Source organism: Lathamus discolor, chromosome 3 (assembly GCF_037157495.1).
Source record: "Lathamus discolor isolate bLatDis1 chromosome 3, bLatDis1.hap1, whole genome shotgun sequence".
NCBI classification, from domain to species: Eukaryota; Metazoa; Chordata; class Aves; order Psittaciformes; family Psittacidae; genus Lathamus; species Lathamus discolor.
Genome location: NC_088886.1, coordinates 115,252,031 through 115,273,044, shown reverse-complemented (window position 1 = coordinate 115,273,044; position 21,014 = coordinate 115,252,031). Strand labels below are relative to the sequence as shown.

The 21,014-nt window shown below is 38.8% G+C and overlaps 2 protein-coding genes across 15 annotated transcripts in view; one reads left to right on the top strand and one right to left on the bottom strand.

Moving 5' to 3' along the window:
• Positions 1-21,014, bottom strand: part of GTDC1 (glycosyltransferase like domain containing 1) — a 338,529-nt gene that overhangs the window by 30,498 nt on the left and 287,017 nt on the right. For 8 of the 10 annotated variants that reach the window (XM_065671258.1, XM_065671262.1, XM_065671264.1 and 5 more), the window contains one exon: positions 16,574-16,713. In XM_065671258.1, coding sequence (XP_065527330.1) covers positions 16,597-16,713 — 117 coding nt within the window. In that variant the 3' untranslated portion in view covers positions 16,574-16,596. Of the gene's footprint in view, positions 1-16,554; positions 16,714-21,014 lie in introns of those variants that run through there. The other 2 variants (XR_010610816.1, XM_065671259.1) reach the window with 2 other exon arrangements.
• The window catches only part of ARHGAP15 (Rho GTPase activating protein 15), a 334,091-nt gene that overhangs the window by 310,728 nt on the left and 2,349 nt on the right, over positions 1-21,014 (top strand). The window lies entirely within an intron of this gene.

Here is a 21,014-nt window from a genome sequence, read left to right as displayed (position 1 = left end):
AATGGCAGAGCTCAAGATAGGGGCACATGAAGGGCAGAATCCAGCTCCTCCCTTTGTGTCTGTCCTGCTGTTGGGACTAAAGGGTGCCATTTTGTACAGTCACTTTTCAGCCAAACTACCCTTAAAATTGAAAGGACTAAGCAGGATCTAGGGCCCCATAGAGGCCCTCAGCACAGAGAAGCATTTCATCCCAGGAATAATATAATGACCCCAGTGAGTGAGTAATAAAGAATCCAAATAAAAGACTACTCTGAGCTGATAATGAATGATGCCTTTATACTGACCATTTCTGCTACATTCTTCTGGCAGATACATGTAAGAAATGCAGATCCTTTATCTTGCTCTGCAGATCCCAGCTGAAACTGCAAAATGAAGTCCATATAGCTGTGGGAATGTCCCTATTTCATTAAGCATGGGAAGATTTCAAACAGTCCATAAAATGACTGAGTTTAGCCTGGCAGAAAACCAGTTTTCTATGTATTCCTCTGATGTACCATGCACACACTTTCTCTCCTTCAGTGGGTTATGTAGAGAAGTATGATAACTTATTACTGTGAGTGGAAGAATAATAAGGGAAATTATTTCCTGGGAAGAACCTGAGTACAAGAAGTGGGTACGTGCTGTCAGCACAGATATGCCATATACAAGATTTACTGCACCATACATCATATTGATCTTAACCTGAAGAAAGTTTTGTTACCATGTCTTAAGGGAGGGATATCAGGTATACACAATAAGTCTTTGATCTCGTAGTTAAATCACTTGATTGAGACTCAGGAGACATGGTTTCAGTTCTTGGCTTTGACCGGATGTTCTGGGTGACCTTGGGTAAATCACTTAATCTCTCTGTGCCTTGGTTCCTTGTTTACAAAATGATGATAATACTTTCTTTGTCTGCCTTGGCTTTTCAGAATATAATCTGTTTGGGACAGCAATTGTTTCCTGCTGTGTATGTGTAGAATAACTGCCAAAACTGGACCATGACTGGTGCATTTTGGAGATTAAAAAAAAAAGGGGGGGACCCTCTCCCCTCCCTCAAAATACAGACAATAAAATACCAATACTTCAATACTTCATGATGCATATGTACACAATACTGGGTTTGACTACAACTCTATAGATATAGTAATACCTAAATAAGCACATGCTCTTACCTAGGTGTGTCTGCAGAATGCATGGTGAAGATAAAGTTATACTGATAGAATAACATGGCAGAGAGTGATGGAAGGCAGGAAGATGTATTATCTGAACCATTTGCGGGTCTGATCCTTATGGGAGCAATCGCCTGAATCTCTCTGAAGGTCAGGCTTTTCTGCCAAACATACATATAACCAGGGAAAGATAGGGCAATTCCACAAGCTTCATTCCACTGATATGGAAGCAGCAGTAGAATAGATACAGAAAACGCTAAAAAACAGATGAAAACTGGTATGTTCTCTTGAACTTGTCAATGCAAAAGACACGGGCTAGTCTGAATGGACTCATGGCTCCATAAATGAGAATAAAGAAGCATATATACAACTTTAGTAATGACATTATATTTACATTATGTAAATATAGGCAATGTGTGTCTGTTTAAATCAATCGAGGAAAAAAGATAAGTTTCCAATGTTTACAAAATGTAAAATTATGTCACTTTTAGGGATACTTTTCAGAAGAGGGGTCCCAATGTGTACAATGTGCCAACCTCACCACTGACTTGCCCCTTTTGCCATCCCCTTTAATTACAGGATTTTCATAGTGTAAATCACAGGAGGTTCAAAAGTTGCCAATTAGTCAAAAACAATAAGTAAACTGGTTTGATCTGAGGTATATTACTGCAATTTCTGTATTTTCTGCTATTCTTGACCAGTGTTGTACAGGGCTTCAAGGGGTTTCTGATGGGGAAAAGCTGAAGGACTGCAGTTATGCTGTTTCTATGTCTTTCCTCTCTTTCTCTTACCTCTTTCTTTCCTTCCCGTCAGAAAGATAGGAGAATAGGGCTTTGCAGACCTGGACCATGGGACTGTGCAAGCCTGTGACTTCTGTACAACATATGAGAGCATGTCTCACTGATACACAGGAGCTCAGCATGAGAATCCAACCTTCGCCCAAAAGGCTACCCTTATCCTAAATCATGGACAGCAGTGAGGCTGCACTATGGTTTCATTCTGTGGCAATCCAGTCTGTAGGAGTATGCCCAGATCAAGCACAAGTAACAACGTGAAATGCACTTCAGAAGGTTCTTCCTTTAGAAACCCAGACAAAGCAGCCAATGCGAGTCTGCAAAGAAGGCCTGGCAGCTGGGATTAACACTAGTGCCGTATATCTTTCTTAGACCAAACTTTCAGAAGTCAAAATACAGTGTATGAAACCCACAGGAGGGGATTAAAAGCAAAGCCTGCTGTTGCAGTACCCATTCTTTTAAGGTTTTCCTATTTGACAGGAAAAAAACCCACCCCACAAATGTCCCCTGTTCATCTTTACATGAGATTTATTCTACTCATAAGGAGGAAAGACAAAATATGAGGCCGAACAAAAATATCACATAGCTTTTGTAAGCCTAATACCGTAAGAATTTTTTTATTAGGACTCACTGAAAATAATTGAGCACAACTACCATTAGGTTATTCACACTTCTTCTTGAAGACGACTAAATCGCACAAATATACTTCACACATTAAACAACAAGCCCCAACCTGAGTAGGGATTTCCCCAAACAGCTACAAAAACCAACCTGTTCTACTTGAACATACTTCAAGAATACTTGTGTGCTATACGTAGCACATATACTACTGCCCCATTAGCAAAAACAGGATCTCCATTCCACAGGATTTTATTCTTTCCTGTTGCTTATCTACAAGTGAATTTTACTCACAGAGTGAGCTAATTACAGGTATTAGACAAAACTGATATACTTTTCTGGTCCTATTTTGCAGGCATATGTAGGGCAACAAATGATGCAGAAACCTTGCATTGGCTCTCTGCACAAACATGAACTGAGCACAACAGAGCCTTATATGATAAATCATTATCTGTACCCAGTAATTTACTCACAGAACTATAATCCAAGAGAGGCACAAGGAGCATTTTGCTCACTAAGGATCCCACATTATTTTATGATCTAACCTGCTTTCACAGCAGCATCTTGAGGTAGCTGTTACACACCAATTGGGAAACTGAGGCACAAGAAGTTTAAATTACTTACAGACTCAGCATAAGCCAGCAATACAATCTAAATATCTGGAAGGTCTTTTTGGTTGCACAGACGCTTCTCCAGTGACCACAAAATACTCTTTCATCCCTAATGCAAAATGCTGTAGGGGAGAGGATCATCCTGCCTGGGTCCTCTACACCACACTCTGAGCCAGTGAAGGGGGCAGACACAGCTCTCCTCCAGAAGCTGTGTGCCTGCATTGTACTGTGTCTGAGCTAATAAGCTGTGCTTATTAATGTTAAATTAATGAATCTCAGCCTGCTCTGCTTATTAGGTTGAGCTCCGTGCCACTGCAAGGCAGCTCTGCAACTCCCAGACCCAAGCTGTTTCACATCTGACCAGGCTGGAGCACAGGGCAGCCAAGCTCGAGTCTGTCTTTACCCATCCATGTAGACATCCCTGCAAAGAGATAGATTACAGACAAAACCCTTCTCCTTGCTTCTTATTTTCCTGCACAAAGGCAAGATAATACATGTTATTTACAAAAGTATAAAACGGATGTTGAAATAATTAAATGGGAAGGCAGGGGCCAGCCTGATGCTAACAGCCCTCTCCCTTACATGGAAAGCACTGAACCCAGATGCCCAACTGTGGAAGATATTCTTCCAGCAGCAGCATCTGCCTGCTTGGCAGGCACTTCAGGCAAGTTGTCTAGGGAGCTCTGTAGTTGCCTCTTGGTTTATCACGTGGATCTGTTACTGTGGTCTATCTGGCTACCTTGTTTAGGCAGAAGCCAGTTCCTTTTGATTCACCTTTGAATCCAAGAAACTCCATTTATTTTGCTCAATTTTTCCCATACTGAACATAGCACGGCAAGACATTTTCAGATGCCATCCAAGCTTTCTGCCCTTTCAGAGAGAGAATGATTATTAACTTTCTGATTGCCCTCCCCCCTGCCCAAATTCTTCATTCTTACTAATTGCACCAATTTCACTGGAAATAAGCTCCTCATCAAGAGTAGAATTTTTTATCTAAGATGAACCCACAGATATTAATATATTCTCTGACACAACTCATAACATGTAGCCTCAAACCTTGCAACATGTAACAGCTACAGCCTGAAGAGCGCAGGCTTTTGGAAACCACATGTGACTAAACAGACTTCTTTCTACCTATTAAAAAATAAAAAGAGTAAAAAGAAAAAGCCATACATAGACAGAAGCCCACAGTAGCCACCACACCAGGACACGATGACAATGTGATGACAAGTCCCGCAACAGTACCCAGAATTCTGAGGGAAAATCAGAAAATAAAGTTAAAGCATGGCATCTAGCAATACTAAGCAGGGGGTGTCTGCAAACATTTTTTTCTTTTTTTTTTTTAAAGTTGGTAGTTGAAAGATGTAGCAAACATATGTGCTTTTCACTTACTAAACTATGTGTCATATCAGCAGTTTCAGGCAGGCTTACATATTAAATCTAGGCTCAGGAAAACCCTTTTTTCCTACAGGAGAGGAACAGATTACTTTAAGAATTGTACAAGCTTTTTATTAAGAAAAAAAAAAAGTAAACACAGTCCCCAGAATGGAAGGACTATGACAGAAATTTCTATTTTGGGTACCTTAGAGAACCTGTGGGAGACCCACAATCAAAAGTGTGGGATGGGCATTTGAATTCTGCTTCAGAAAAATATGCCCAGATTCAGGAATGTGCAGGAGTGCAGAAGCCCTTACTTAACTGAAGGCTTAAGAAAGACCATTCATTGGAATCATTCCCTGAATCAAGACCTTAGTTTATAATCAGGCAACTCATGAGCAGCTCTTCAGCCACAGGACTGACAGCAGCAGGGAGAAAAGTTTAGCCTTAATTCTACAAGCTTTGGGAGAAGCTACTAGAAATATGAGGAGGAGAAGCATCCTCTTGCACCGGAAGAGTGAATAGGTGACTGGCCAGCAACATAGAAGATTCACGCATCCCTGACTAGCATTTTAAGATTTATATGAAATGAATTCATCCTTTTCTAGCTTGAGAGTGGCAAATATACATCAAGACATGATCTTCCACATGTGCTTTTCTCTGCTACAGCTATAGAAGAGTTTTAGAAAGGAGCTGGAACAATGCCAACACTTGTCCCATTTACCATAGCTTCCCAAGGCTCATTCTGGGGGAAGGAGAAGAGCTAAACTCATTTTCTCTCTGCAAAGTACACATCACATCGTTCTACTAAACTACCCCCTTGCAAATTAGAGGACACAAGAAAAAGTGTGCCAGGCACAAGTATACGCAACACCAGAGTAATAATAGATTTTGGATAAAAGGCAAAAAAGAAATCAAGTCGTCCAGAACCAACTTTATCCATTTTTATTTTATTCATTTTGGGGCAAGGGTGACCTGCTACTGAGGTTTTTGCAGTCATGCATAGTCCTTTTTTTGTGGAGTAGGAGAGTTTGTGAAGTTCACCTCTTCCCTGAAAAATACCTTACTGTTTAGTGTTTTTCATGAGAAGAATAACAAGTAATTAAAACCATATTTTTACCTGTGCTTCCATATATTTTCTATCTCCGCAACCGGATTTAAAAATATGACCAGTGATTTTCATGACAGTCAGGCAAATAATTACACTTGGTACTTTTCAATGTTACCAAGCTTACAAATGTACTGAACTGGTGTATCAGCACATAACAGAATGATAGAAATAATTAACATACTTTTAATTTAAATATTTATGACACTGTTGACTCTGTGGCTGTATGGCACCATTGTGTTAGGTGCAGTACACAAATACGGAGAGAGCCCCTGTTTCAAAGAGCTCCTATTGTTCATCCCACATTACTCAATATCAAATGATCTCAAAAAAGCTTTTCAAAAATTAAATCTCCTAACTTCCTTTTCAGGTCAGTAAATTTTATTATCCTAGTTGTATAGATGGAGAAAGTGAGGAATGGAGAGGGTAAGGCACTTGACCACGATGACACAGCGAACACTTCTCACTTCTACTCTCCACTTATTTCCCAATCCCCCACATCCCGAGCCCCCCACGCCTTTGAAGGCTGTTCTATGTGCATGTTGGCGCTGTGGGCGTACGTGTGCATATGGCCAGCACATCTCGGGAAAGGTCGGTTACTGTTAAGTACTCTTCAGTTAATCAAGACCACGTGAGAGTCCTGCTTCTGGTTTGCACTCACATAAGCTTAGCAAAATATCACTGGCAGAGTTAATTTATGTGATTTTGTAACCTCTTAATATTGCTTGGGGTTAGTGTTCCTTTCAACTGAAATGTTTTTTGTTGGTGAATATTAAGAATGCTCAATTCATTACAAAATGCCTTTTCTTCCCCTCTTTTTTTTTTTTTCTCTCTATTTTGTGTTGGGCCTTAACACATTAATTTCCAGGACCAGGTCATCAAAGGGTAATTTGCAATGCTTTTCATTTTTCTAGCTAAAGATACACGATTTTTCTCAGAATAAGGCTGTAAAATAAAAAAGAGGCTTGAAGTTTCTAAAGATATTCATTGGAACTTCAAAACAAAACAAAACGAAAAAAGACTTTAATGCTAAATGTCAGTGTTCTGTGCAAAATAATTAATATAACACAATAGGATCTATTCTACTATTGATTGAAAAGGAATTTATGCAGGTAATTCATTAAGGCTAGTGGGAGTTTGGCATGTAAATCCCCCAGCACTTTGATGGAAAAACAGACCTTGACGATTTTCTTTTTTTTTTTCCTAAGCTATAAAATCCATGCTTTTCAGTGACAAATATATAAAAAGAAAAAGCAAATACCTGAAAAACTAGGGCAATGGATGGCCCTGCTCTGTGAGGCTTCTGAAATGACATTAGATCAAATAATATTTTACACATTGCAAAAGATGCAACAATCATTTCAATCACATGTTGAGAAAATCAATACATATTTTCTTTCCAGAGAATGGTATTTTACATTCCAACATTTGCAGGTTATCACCTTCATACATCTCTTTTTGTGGTCAAGTGCATGATTAGTACTTCTGACAGGGTATTGGCCATTTTCTGATAAAGATCTACAAATTCTTGTAAATATAAAACAATCTGAAAAAAAATGAAAAGCAAATCTGTGGAGTGGAATGCACCCTACTTGTAATGGGAACAAAAAGCTGGCAATGAAATATAAACCTAAATCACAGCAGAATGACCTACTTTAAGGCATTTGCCAAAGAGACAGTGTTTTAGACAGCTCCTCTGAAGTAGCGTCTTTATGTCTATGCCATCTGCAGATTTATTATTGTGCTTTAGAGAAAAAAAAGAAAGGAGGGGGGGAGAGGGAAAGAAAAATCTACAGTATGCATGAACAAAACTCAACTTCATCTATAGGAAAGATTTCAGTACTGTGGGCACCACACCCACACCTACTGATGTGGTCCAAGTTTTTTCTTTAGAGGCACCTAATTAAGAAACCATGACTCATTTACATGGATACGTTTGATCTAAATTACACTCCAAACCACACCAAATTAGGAGCATCTGTGAATGTGAAGTGTTTGTTCCCAGTGACTTGTAGAATAAGGCCAGTTCTGGACGGCACATGTTCAAGTGACGAAAAATATTTCAGATGTAACATACTTCTGAGACCCACTTTTCCAGTAATAATTCATAATGAGTTAAACCAGTATCTCTGCTTGAACAACTATTTCAGGCTGCAAAAAAAAATGTCATTTTACTTTTAAAAGGAACTGCATGGGGCTAAATGGGTGGACAACCACCTGGCTTGGTTGTTGACCCTGGTAAAGGGCATTAACACAACCATCAGCTGCAACCACCAGTTGCATATCTACTAATACATGCAGTGTGCGTATTACTAGATATACATTACCCTTAAAGGGTGGACTGAAGGAAAATATTTATGAATTATTAGTTACTGTTCAGAGACCAGGCCTCCTGCCTTGATGTATGGACTTCTGTCATTAACCCATTCTGCTAGCTTTCCTAAGGCATCTAAGCAAAGAGCAGGGTCAGCCCAATGAGGCTGTACCCTAAACCCTGAATAACATAAAAAGTTCAGGACCACCAGATTTGAGAGCAGTGCTTCCATTTTCATGGTGCATTGCCGGTGCCATCTGACTATGTCTGTTTGCATCCTAGAAAGCCACCCTGTACAAAAATGGGTCTTGCAGCAATTAAGGAACTTTTATCCCACTTTCCCATCTCCCAGAAAGAGTGAGCAGCAGGGCTGCAGAAGCCACTTGCTGCTGCTTTCCTGCCTTACGGTCTAAACTAAGAAACTAAAAAAACCTAGCCTTTATCTCACTCTAATCTAAGCTCTAGGAGCAGCCCAAGGACAGAGGAGTGCAAATCTGAATTCCATGCTGCGTTTATAATTTCCAGTCTGCTAGTGTAATTTGGCACAACCTTTGGATTTGGCCCGTAGTGTTTGGCACCCACCTTTTATTCTTCCCATCTTTTATACTTTGTGAATAGTCTCAGTTACATAATACCAGTGACAATTTGTTTATGGCAAGGATTAGAGTCACTGTTTTATGATTACATTCAAACTTTAAACCACATTTTGACATCTAAGGATCATCTTGCATTCTCATATATTATATACAATGATGGTTTGTGTTCCAGTAAGGGGGGGATCTTTATAAATAACATGACTTCTTTTGTCTGAAGAGATTTGAATACATTTGTCTGATCTACTGTTTTTGTAGTAGCTAGAATATAATTTGAATATATTAATATTTTCAGCAACTGTGCTCGGGGAGCCCAGTTAATAACTTATGCATGGATATATAGATACACTTCAGACAGAGGTAATGTTTTTAGCCCTTATGTTGGTAATACTTAGAAACATACAATGAAAGAGCCTGTTCTTTCCTCCTCTTTGTTGTGGGCATGCATTGTGATGGTATGGAGCCAGTGTTCTTTCTGTTGTCTACACAGCCTGGATTCAATAAGCAGTTATATATGCATATTATGACAATGTGGTCAAGGAAACCAGATTTATTTTTTTTTACTATACCTTCATGTGCCTGTACAGTATAAAATCTGGTATTTATTTTTCCTGTCCTCATTCAATATGTTAACAAAATCATAATTTGATACAGGTTATGTTCACTTTATAATTAAAATTATAGATTTAGATGAAAAAACAGCAAGATGTTGCTGAATGGAAAATATTTATCTTTTTGTACATTACGCATTATGGTGCAATGTAAAATCATAAATCTGTGGAGTGGCTAACTCCAGCCAAGTGTACGACAATTTGCCTCCTCGTTTGATCCACAAGATGCAACCAGTTACCACCTCTAAGCTGAGGGTTTCTAATCCCACCTCAGCCCCACATACCTGCTACTTCCTCTGAGGAGCTTTGCTGTGGTCTTCCAAAAGAAAACCCCTTCCCATAGAGATGGGCCAAGAAAATGGAATTCAGAAAAGTTCTGTATTTTTTACAGATCCTACCAATCCCTTTCCCGTAGCTTTCCTAGTACCTTCACGGACAAACTGCAAACTTTTTGCATCATGTTCTCTGTGCCAGCACTAGACTCAGCCTCACCAAACTACTTCAGTATAGCACTTCATATACCTTGAAACTGTTCCCACTTCCCATACAATTGCCATCTACACTGCCGAGTCCAGGCCTACACCAAACACTGCCAACGATCTTGGAGACCCCAGTAGTGTACAGCATATGGGACAACACTATAGCACATGGAAGCTTTCCAGTAAGTAAAGTTTACTGTGAACATCAGTTTGTCTGTATTCAAACTTACAGCCCAGACAGGGTTTTCAGTGGAACTGTGGCAGCAGTAGTAGCAGGCAACTTAAGACCACCTCCTAGAACAACCCAGATGTTTCCATATCTGGATAACTGTCTCATAAAACTGTCATCAAATGAATGAATTTTACATTCCTTCAGAGCATCTACCCCACAAAAGTCATTGCAGCTGCTATGGACTCAGTGTCAGCCCTGAGATTTCTATCTCAGGGCAGATTTCAAACCTTGATGAATACATTTTGAAACTCACCTGACCATTATGATGAGGAATGCTTAACCTTTCTAAGTTACATACTAACAGGTTTTCATTACCTTTCATATTAAATTACATTTATACAGCTTTGCATTCTGAAACAACAATATTTACTTGCTAAAGAGGCACTTTCTCTGCTTGTAAATTCATTTGCAACCATTCACTTAAGGTTAGATATTTTCTGCTGTATGGGAAGACAAATGCAGCACCAACAAAAAAAAAGTGTCCTGAATTTAGTCTGAGAGACAGACAGCACAGTGTCAGTGGCCTGCAGGAGTTCTAGGCAACGCAAAAAAAATCATATGCAAGGCATTTAAGCTTCATCTCCAAGAACAATCTCCAATTACTCCTCCTACACAACATCAATAAGCAAGGACGTATAGGGACAGGCCCATTTGGCAGGTAGGCACTATCAAAAATGTTTCTCTGTAACTCAGATGCATTGAGGCATTTTACTCAGTTCAGCTATGACTGAAAGATTTGATGTCCTGGAAGCTTCTTACTGAATGAGCTGTCCCAAGACTGATGAATATGCCTTGATACCAACAACAAGATTGTATCTGTTCTTCCTAAATCCTTCAATGGCTGTCAAACCATTGGTTAGGAGGTTTAAAAGACTTGTGCATGTTTTTTCACCAATTTTTCTAACTGTGTATTTCGATCAGGGTCAGACAAAAAGCAGACATTGGCAAGTCTGGTCACTTGAAGCTTCAAAGACAAAATAAAACCAACTCCTTAGAGAGATAGGACTGTCTGTATAGAGAATAAAGACTTTTGTAAAGTGTCCAAGGCAGCTAGACCACAGTCATCTGGGACCAGTGGACATGTGTGAATGGGTGTTTGACTAAAAAAGGAGGAAATGAGAAAATTCAAAACTAGTTCAAAGCTAAGAAATATTTCAGAACTTGCAGTACTATAAAGGGTTTATCTTAGAAAGACAATATATGGAAAATCCTCCACTTCAGGCAGTTCATGCATTTAGTGCAATGGACTATATATGTGCATAAAAAATAAACATCAAGCTAAGGTAAGTGGACAAGACAGACAAAGTGTAAGTAGAAAAGACAATGCTGACATAGTAAGTTCATTGCTCAAGGGCAAGTAAAATGTAAATAAGTTTAAAGAAATCAAAGACTCGTGGCACATACTCACTAGTGCATTTAAGAGATAGATACATTCATCCTTCTCATGTTCAGTATCAGGGCTGAAACAATCGTGATGCTGGGAGGCATGTTAAAGCATCTTTCAAATATAATACAAATGCAGTGCATATACATTGCAAAAGTAGCTTGTGGAGAGTTCAGAACTGAACCTGAAAGAGTAGGAATCCCGGTTGAGGTCAGACCCCATATAAAATCATCTCTGTTGGACAGGCCACTACAAAATGACTTTAATTTTAAACAAGATGGTGATAATATAGGAATGAGATTTTTGTACTGGGGGCAATTAATAGGCCATTACTAAAAAGGATTTGATAATTAAAAAATAATCATACAATTATGAAGTAATTGTAATGACTGGACTTGATGATCTTAAAGCTCTTTTTCAACCTAAACGATGCTATGAAGTTATGATATAGGAGCTCATGGAAAAGGAAAACTTTGGTGAAAGTTCATTTTCTGACATGTGGAATTCTTTGCTTCATTCTCTGGTTTCAACATCAAAAATTACTGTTTGTGTCCACTGTAAGTGTATTTACAATTACTGAACAATTTATTCATGATGCTGGGCCTAAAAACTATATGTTGTTAGTGAAACTAAGTTTTTCATGAGAAACTCTAGACTTCACCAGCAAAGATGCATTTCTGAGAAGGTCGTCTATAGTTCAGCACACTAAGTTGAAATTCCAGCCAATTGCCACTTTTTGGCTTTAAATCAGAAAGTAAACCTGTCATATCCAGGGCTGAGTTATTTGCTGTCAACTGGATTATGGTAGCACAAAAGGGCTATAATTGAAAGCTGCAAGAGGCTATAGATTGAACATAGTCAAAAGTAGTAATTCCACTTAGTAAAAGTAGATATCATCCAAAATGAGAAAAGTTAAGCTTATATAAGATGAAATTCTGACTCCATTCTTGCTCCCAGTCACTGGGAGTTCTTCTCAGTGACTTTAACAATAATCAAAATTTCACTCACTGTCGAGAAAAATGCTGCAAAGGGTGTGATGAAGTGAAAGTTAAAATAACTGCTGACCTGGGGCTTCCAAAGTACAGCTTCCAGAGACAGCACAGACTGCTGTGGAACTCAGTGTTTTCCTGACATAGCAGTGCAGACAGCACTTCTGGGGGCCAAGGGTATAAAACTGTGCTAGTGCAGTATATCTAGGATGTGCAATAAGAATCATCCTGCTTCAATTGCTGAAGTTCTCACTGTATACCATCCTGTAGGCCATGGTGGAACTAGACTACTTAAACACAGTGGGGTATAGTTTGTAAGAAGCTATTTCAGAAAGCTGTAACATCACTGAGTTTCAGTGCCAGTGCTGACACCCTTTCACCTGAGCAGCTCTTTTGAGAGACAGGTAGAGATTGCCAAAAGAAAGACCGTAACAGTGGCTGGCAGATGCACTCAGTTTACTGGGAGAAGAAGGATTATATTATAATACTGAGTCTCATAATCCTATTTTTCTTACCATTAATCCTGAGCCCAAGAATGCAATTTATGTGCATCTGTGAATAAGGATCATAGGGTCACCTGCATGTTTACCATATACCCTCTGCTTTGGGTGTGCTGTAGAAGGGTGATTTCTTTCACTAAGATAAAAATCAGCTGTGTTACCAATGAAACTGGTGGCTTTTTTATTTTTTTGCTATGTACTTTTTGTTTGTCCATCACTAAGTATGTCAAAGCCTTGGTGTCCCCATCAGAAAACAATGCTGTTAATAACATTAATCCACCTTTAGTAAGAGCCTTTAGCTCTATGGAGGAATACCAAATATTAGTAAGACAAAGTCAAGAGGATAATAAGAAAATGTGTTTTTTCCCTCGCCGACCTAGTTTCTAACATAACTTTAAAATCTTCCATTCATTTTAATTATGCTTAATCTAAAACTAAGCTCACAAATCTAGCAAACTTAAGGACTGTTTTTAAGTGAGTTTTCTCACCTGTCAGAGTTCCTCAAGCTTTCTATGCTACAGTTATATGTTTAGTTCCAGCCCAGATACAAAGTTGAGACAGCTCCCTGCCTGTAGAAAGCATCCAGCACCAGTACGATGAAGGAGTTCAAACACTACCTTGCTCAAATCAAGCCTGTGTACAGCATTCTTCACAGAACAATTGCAGCCCTTTTCCCATCAGCGATAGCCAGAGGCAGTAATAAGGGTGAAGGATATCTATCATGAAAAGTCCAGTGTCAATGTGTTCCTCCAATTTATTTACTGACCTTCAATGCAACAGCCATACTCCTGACCCTCATGAGATGAAGCCTAAGGGGAAATGGCACTGAGCACCAATTCCATATCCTGTTGTTCTGTGGTCTAAATTAAGTGCTAATTAATTACCACTGGCATCTTTGGCATTGCCTGTCAAATTGGATTTAGGATATCCTTTTGCTGTTTAAACAAATGGCCCTACATCTAAAGCTAAAATCCCAAGTGTTAGTATTTTCATTACTTTTAAATTTTTATTTGAAAAATCAGCAAGTATATCCATGGATTTTGCAGGTAGAATTCACATAAAAGAAACAGAAATTGATATTGTCAATTTTGATTAATAGTCTCTCATTAATAAACATCCTGTTATTCAGTTTCCACCTGCAGTTGCTGATGTTGCCTGGAATCAATTAACTCATATAATTTGATTTATTTTACAAAGACATTTTTGGATGTGCTGTGCTGATGACAAAAGTTCTATATTTACAATTCTAGATTTAAGGAGATTGTTATCTAACTGCTTTTTATTTTTAATGTTAGGAGCAAATTTAGCTTCAGGCATTCTTAAACAAAAGTATTTAAGCAATTAAAAAAGTTAAAGCTTTATTTACATAAAAATATTTGTTGCCTTCTGAGTCACAAAAGCATACAGATCCAGGGCTTCTAACAGGTTGGTCTTTACAATAAGCTAGTTGTTCTACAGGAAAAAAAAAAAAAACAAACCACAAAACAAAACAAAAAATACCCCAAAAAAAACCAACCAACCAAAACCAAACCAAACCAAACCAAAACACACACACACACACAAAATGCAGAAATAGAACTTTAAAAACAAACAAACAAAAAAAAAAATCATTCAAAGCAAAAGTTACACCACCAGCCAAAATACCAGCCAAAAATACAGTGAAGGCCTCTGTGTGTTATATCTCTGTCTGAACATATATTACTCTATGTAGTCTCGCACCACTTTTATCACTCTACTACCCAAATACCTCTAAGAAGCACATTAGCATCTGCCTAACATCTGTCATGGGTGGTTTTGTTCTCTCCCATCCTCTCCCCAAGGGGAGGCTTGTGCTTGCAGTGGCAGTGTGGCTTTTGAAGAGGCATTTGCTGTTTGAGATATATATGCTGAGACAGAGCTGTTAGAGAAGGCAGAAATGAATGCCTTGTGCATGGAGCTGTAGCCAGAGGAGTCTGAGATGCTCCATAAGGAAGTCCTTGGTCTTCAGTTGACTCCTACCTAGTGGCCATCCCCAAACAGGTGCACTTCAGGCTCAATAGCAACTCACACTGTGATAACATGGACTAGCCAGATCTCCTGTTCCTTGCAGACTTACATTTGCATTCACACACACAAAACTCAAAAAACAAGCCAAACTGGAAGGACAGAGTGCTGGCCATCAGTAAATGGAAGAACTTAGCAGGTCACCCAGTTGGATCAGTTTTTCAAAGGGAGACCTGGAACTTTTGCAGTAACAGGGAAGTTTTTGTGGAAAGGTTTTGAATCCATTTCTTTGACACAATACGGTTTGGGGTGCAGAACCTGAGCTTCTGTCCACACCAGGCTCTTTAGCAGAGCCACCACATCATGGAGATGAGCTCCTGCCCTTGCTGTCCATCCCAGTTTGGGACACCAGTGTGCACTCTCTGCCTTTGGAGCTTCTCTGACACAGGAGATGGCCAGAAAAAAGCAGTGATCCCAAGACCAAGATGCAGGTGCCCCATTACCCTGCTCTCTTCATATAGCCACAGATGAGGGCAGAGGCAGGAGCAGAGCTTCCACTGTGCAGAACAACAAGCAGGACTTCACCAAAGCACATTCCTGAACAAAGGCCCTGTAGAAGCCTGAGTCCCTTTAGATACCTAAATGTGCTTTTACATCTTGGCCTCAGCCACCCGACAAATGAAGACTTTATCTACAAGACAGGCAGTATGTATGGTGTATGTAAGGGCAAGAGCAGTCACACTCTTCAGAAAGGACGTCATTCAGACAGCAAAGTTCACCCAATAGCGAAAAGATTTTACTTTAAGCTGTTCTCTTATTAAACCAGGCTAAGCCAGAATAAATGCCTTTCTTCAGCTTTTCAGAGTCTATTCAGCCAACTGTGAACTGATGTTCAGAGTTAGTTTAGTTATTATTTTCGTTTAGGGCTAGACTCCAAGGCAGTTCATCCAAGGAAGGGCTCATGCTGTGAGATATGCAGGGGATCCCCCGAGGAAGCCCATCCTCCAGGTCCCTGTCAGCTGTCCAGGTACTATATATAGCCATCCAATGGTCAGATTTAAAGGCTTGTCTGCAGAAGAAGACAGCATCAAGAGCTCATTCTTATGTCCCAAGAGCAACTGAAGAGAAAGTATTTTTTCCCAAAGAGCTGTAATATGAACCCACAGCTGCAGAGCACAGGAAGCCTATGGAGTTTCTGTAGGCCAGGAGCCATGAAGGCTATTTTCAGCAAAAGCAAGCTCTTAAGTATGTCTGAACTATTCCTGACCCCTCTTGTAAGGTATCGTATGCCATGACCTGGTTTCTCTATTACCAGTCTTGGATAGCTATTGTTTCGAATTCAACCTATGGAGCAAAAAGGAATTAAAAATACCTTCATATTTTACATGGGCAAGAGAAAGTTGTTTTAAACTATATTAGTCCACTGTGATTCCTGAACTGTGCATATTTGTTGCAGAAGAAATCACATCCACATTTTGAAATAGACAACATCATAGTGTTCTGAACCTTCTCTATAAGCATAAACCTCAGGTCATTAGCTAGGTATGTACAAAGCTCCCCCCCTCACAACATAGTATACACATTTCATAAACAACAGGCTGCAGATTCAACTGGTAATGTGTGCATTTGCTTACCTTTATCAGCTGGTGAATACCACTGTAATGCAACCAAGCAAATTATCCATTAAGCCAGTACATACACAATAATGAGGTTTAGTTTCATAAAATAACAAGAATTCAAATTTATTACTACATTTTGAATTTATCGACATTGCAGTGCAATGAATTGAACAGTTTACACAAATAGAGCTTATGGTATCGGGGGCTCACCTCTGATTATTTTCAAAAGTATCTCAAGATGCGGTTAAGTAGCATATAGGACCTGCCCTCTTCCTCCATGGCTGGTATATTTTGATGTCAGTCCTAAGTTGGTATATCCAGCTGGATATGGAAATCTGCAGGACTTTGACCTGTTATAGAAGAACAATTACTGGTTTTTGTGTTTTAAGAGGACTCTCAAAGCTGTAGTTGAATTGTCTTTTTAGTACCAAAAAAACCTGCTTAAGTTCTTCCTGGAGAACAACTACCATAGTTAAACTGAAATAAATTTACATCAGAAAATGACATTGCAGTAATGTGCTGCATTTCAGGAAAGTATGTGTAACCTTAAATGGAAAGGAAATATATTGAGAAGAAATCTGATAGTTTATCTGTGTATCATTCTATACTTGTGCTTCCTTCTTAACACTGAAAAAGCTGTCTGCAAAAGCCCAGCCAAAATGTGCTTATACGCACACACACATTATCACTTCTTAGGACAGTACATTTTATTATCAGGTTATTTTCCAGTACATTTGGCACAGTTAAGGTAAGTATATTAACTTTACTTCCAAATAAAGAAAACAAAGTTGTGCTGAATGTCTCAGCTATTGTCAACGAGTTAAGAACTGACAGGAGGTCCAAGTAACCAACCCTGTCTATCACACCGAATTTTCCCCTGGGACACCTCTGCTGATCACACAATGTATCTGACTGGCATGGATGTAGAATTGCTTTCCATATAGATTTTATTTCAAGGTTGGATGATTTCTTCTCAAATGTCTTGTCACTAAAGCAAAGTATGTAATACCTGTTATTTTTTAACTCCTGTGAACCAGCATTTGAGAAGGAGAGGACCATAAAATGTTGAGCTAGAAACTGTTCATCATGAGTCAAATTTTAACATGTTCAAATTGACTGGGAGCTCTGCAATAACAAAATTCAGAAAACTGCTGCATAAAAACTGGCCCATAACAGAGCAGTGAAAAGGCCTGTTAACAGCATTATAGCTGAGGTGAGTTGAAGGCAGCTGAGACATTCTCATGGCCAAGTCCTTAAGCTAGAACATTACATTTGCATATGCCTGTGTATATATAGGAAACAGATATTAGCTAATTTGAGGATAATTACTGGTAAAGTGAATCAATGGGATGTGCAGACTTTGATCCATTAAGGCAGTTCATAGGAACTTACACATCAAATCAGCCTCCTTGTCCATGGTAATGAGCACCTCTGACTGTGACAGTGGTTGCTAGCACAGCTCAGCAAAAGTACAAAACCTACCCAAATGGGTTGTCATGGAATAATCCACTTAAAGAGGAGTTGCTTCCTAATTCTGTGAGGTTATTGTTATACCAATAAGACAGATGTCACAAATGCATAATTTTCTCTCCTTTCTGGGTAGTTTTCTCTATTCCCATGCATCTTCAATCTTTCTTGGCCTCTGTTTAGATATTGGTTTCTGCATCCCATGGCAATGGCTTCCCTAGTTAAATCAAATATTGTTCATAATGCCGGTAAACAGGATTCTGATAAGATCAAAACCTACTTTTATCCCTCTGCATTCTACTTAATTCAGAGGTGATTTCTACACCTGCCATTCTGGCCCATAATATTTTAGCAAGTGACTTGGTCTTACTCATTTGACGCCCTAATTTTGTAATGTTTTGTGCTTTAGTCATAGTCTATGTTACCAGTTCATGGAAGAGTAGCAGGATTGTATTAGTGAAAAGTTACCCTTAGGTATAATTTAAAACGGTAAAAGGGTACTAGGCATGGCTAAAACCAGTTCTTCATAGAATAGGAATGTCCCTGACATTGAGTAAACTTAAATCCTCATAGGCTGGGAAAGGCTAAGAAAGCAAGACTGAGCAGTTCTCAAAATAGGTAACAGAGGACAGCTCTACACTCAAGCTCTCCAGCTCACTATAAAATGGTGCACTTTCCATGAGGGCTTTCCTCCCTAAGTATACTGACTTCTTTATTTTTTTACGTGCACTAAGAATCTTAAAATGTTGAGGAATCAGTCAATGTTGAAATGCTTTCCCCTCCTCAGCAATTATTATGGCATAAAAATGAACATTTTCTAACACCTAGTGTCTTTGAAGTAATAATCCAGTGTGCTTTCCAAATGTCAAAATCAATAATGATTTTATTTAGAGAGTTTGAAAAGAGTAGGTTTAATGGAACTAGAGAGCCAAACTCACCATACAATAACCCTCTTAGTTGTAGAGTTGCCCTTCTCTCAGTCACATGCTTTCCAACTTACAGTTGCCTTGGCAACAGCCAAAGCACAAGTTCCAAGTATTTTTGCTTATGTATCTGCCACTGACACAGAGCCTTCCTATCATACACTTCTGTTTTAATACATCATTAATTTCATTACTATTATTAATAAGAACTGTACTTTCTGCTTATCTCCTGACTTGTGATATAAAGGCCTGATGTCATTCTTTTGGGGAAAAAAAAAATCTTGCACAGCATAATGCCCAACAATTTCTTGATATGGTTCCAACATCTGTGGCACTGGATTATAGATTGTTTCTAAAATAATCTTAAATTGATCAATCATTTGGCCTTGAACAAAAGTAGCTCTGGAATTTTCCTTCACTTTTTATGTTGTAAATGGTGCATCACTCTTCCTGTTCTTTTTCTTGCCAAAAAAAAAAATACTTGCCCATTTTACAGGGATTTTCTATTTCAACAACTCAATTTCACCTAGTAGCTACAATAATAGCTTTAACTGGACATATTTGTTCTCAGTTTGCTTTGACTTTTGCTTTTGTGGACAGGTGGGAAAAAAAAAGTTATAGAATTTCACTGGTAAATATTTGTAATTTAAAAAGACATAAGGTCCTAAAGTTAAATCTATTTTATTGAGGATGATTGACTTCATTCCTTTTTTCCTTCCAGTAACTGTATTTTACCACAGATTTTTTAACTACTCAGACTTTCCATGTTTCCAAGTCTGTTTGGCTCATATTTTTTTGCTATTACGGTGATCAAAACAAGTATAACTGCATGAATAGGTAAAAATATTTTCAAGAGATGCTCCGAATGCAAGAATTATTATTCTAGTGTTAAGCTTAGAGGTCCCAAATATACATGGCATATTTAGTGCCACGTTCTAAAACGATGAACCACAACAGATAGCTGGTTCCCCCCCATCACCAACACACACCATGGACACCTTCCCTTCTTTCATGCCACACATTCACCTCCTGAGAGGTGAGCAACAGCAGACCATGTGACGGCAATGGTTGGACTCAAACAGGACTTTGCGTGCACAATAGCATCTCCAGGAAAAAAAAAGGGGAATTCTGATGCAGAAAGATAGCAAACAAAAACAGAGGAGTTGGCCATTTATCTTCCATTTTTCTGATTCCACATACCAAACATAGGATCTCAGCATCTTGCTCCAAATTTCATAGATAAAGGAAGCCAATCTTCCTCTCCTTTCAGTAAATTGAGCTCTGCTACCACTGTTCTTCACCATGGACGATATCTTCATCCATAGTCCACTGCCACCTGCTCCCTGCGTGGTGTTTCTCCTCTAGCTTCATCAATGCTGTCCATAACCAACACCACTTCATTGGAAAACCATAACTGATGTTAAACTGATGATCTCTAAAGTTACACAAGATAAATATTTTCTTTTCCCTGGTGAACTAGCATCTCTACCCATGCTGATGTCATTTGCAAATACTTGTAACAAGCACAACAGAAGTCAAGTCTCACAAGGAGGCCCCAAGCTTGATGTACGTGCTTCTGCATAAGTGGCATTAAGTAAAACAACCTAATCACCCTGTGAAAAATGTAACAAACTTTTTTTTATAATGCTAATGTGTGAAAAATGTGTTGTCCATCGGAAGCACGCACAGTTATTTGCCAACAAAAGTACTAACTTTTGAGACTTCCCAAACTCCTAAGAGATGATATGCTAATATTACCCAGAGGAAAGCTGGGTGTTTTAGTTTTTTTGTTTTTTCATTTATAATGAAGACATTATATTTGAAGAAATTAATAGCTGAGTCAAGCTTATTAGTGCCATATGGAGAGTGGTTTTTTTTTGCAATGGACACCATAGTTACAAACACGAGGCAGAAATAAGTAATGTTTCCTATTTATAAATGGGGAAAAAAACAAAATATTGATGTTCAAGGAATGTAGTACACAAGATTAGCAGAAATCTGCAAGACAATGTTCTTTGCTGTGTAACCCTTGCACTAACATGAAAGAACCTTTTTCTTAAGTGACTGAAACAATTATGCCTCATTAAGTTCTTTCATTTACAGTGTAGCTTGCTGTAAATTCAGCAACAGGTATGGGAAAACAGACAGCTATAATGATTTTTAAATTGCTGTCTGGATTTAAAAAAGATAAATGAGTGACGGGGGGGGGGGAAGAAACCAGAACTTGGCTTCAACGACTTGGCTTCAGCAGTCCACTTGGA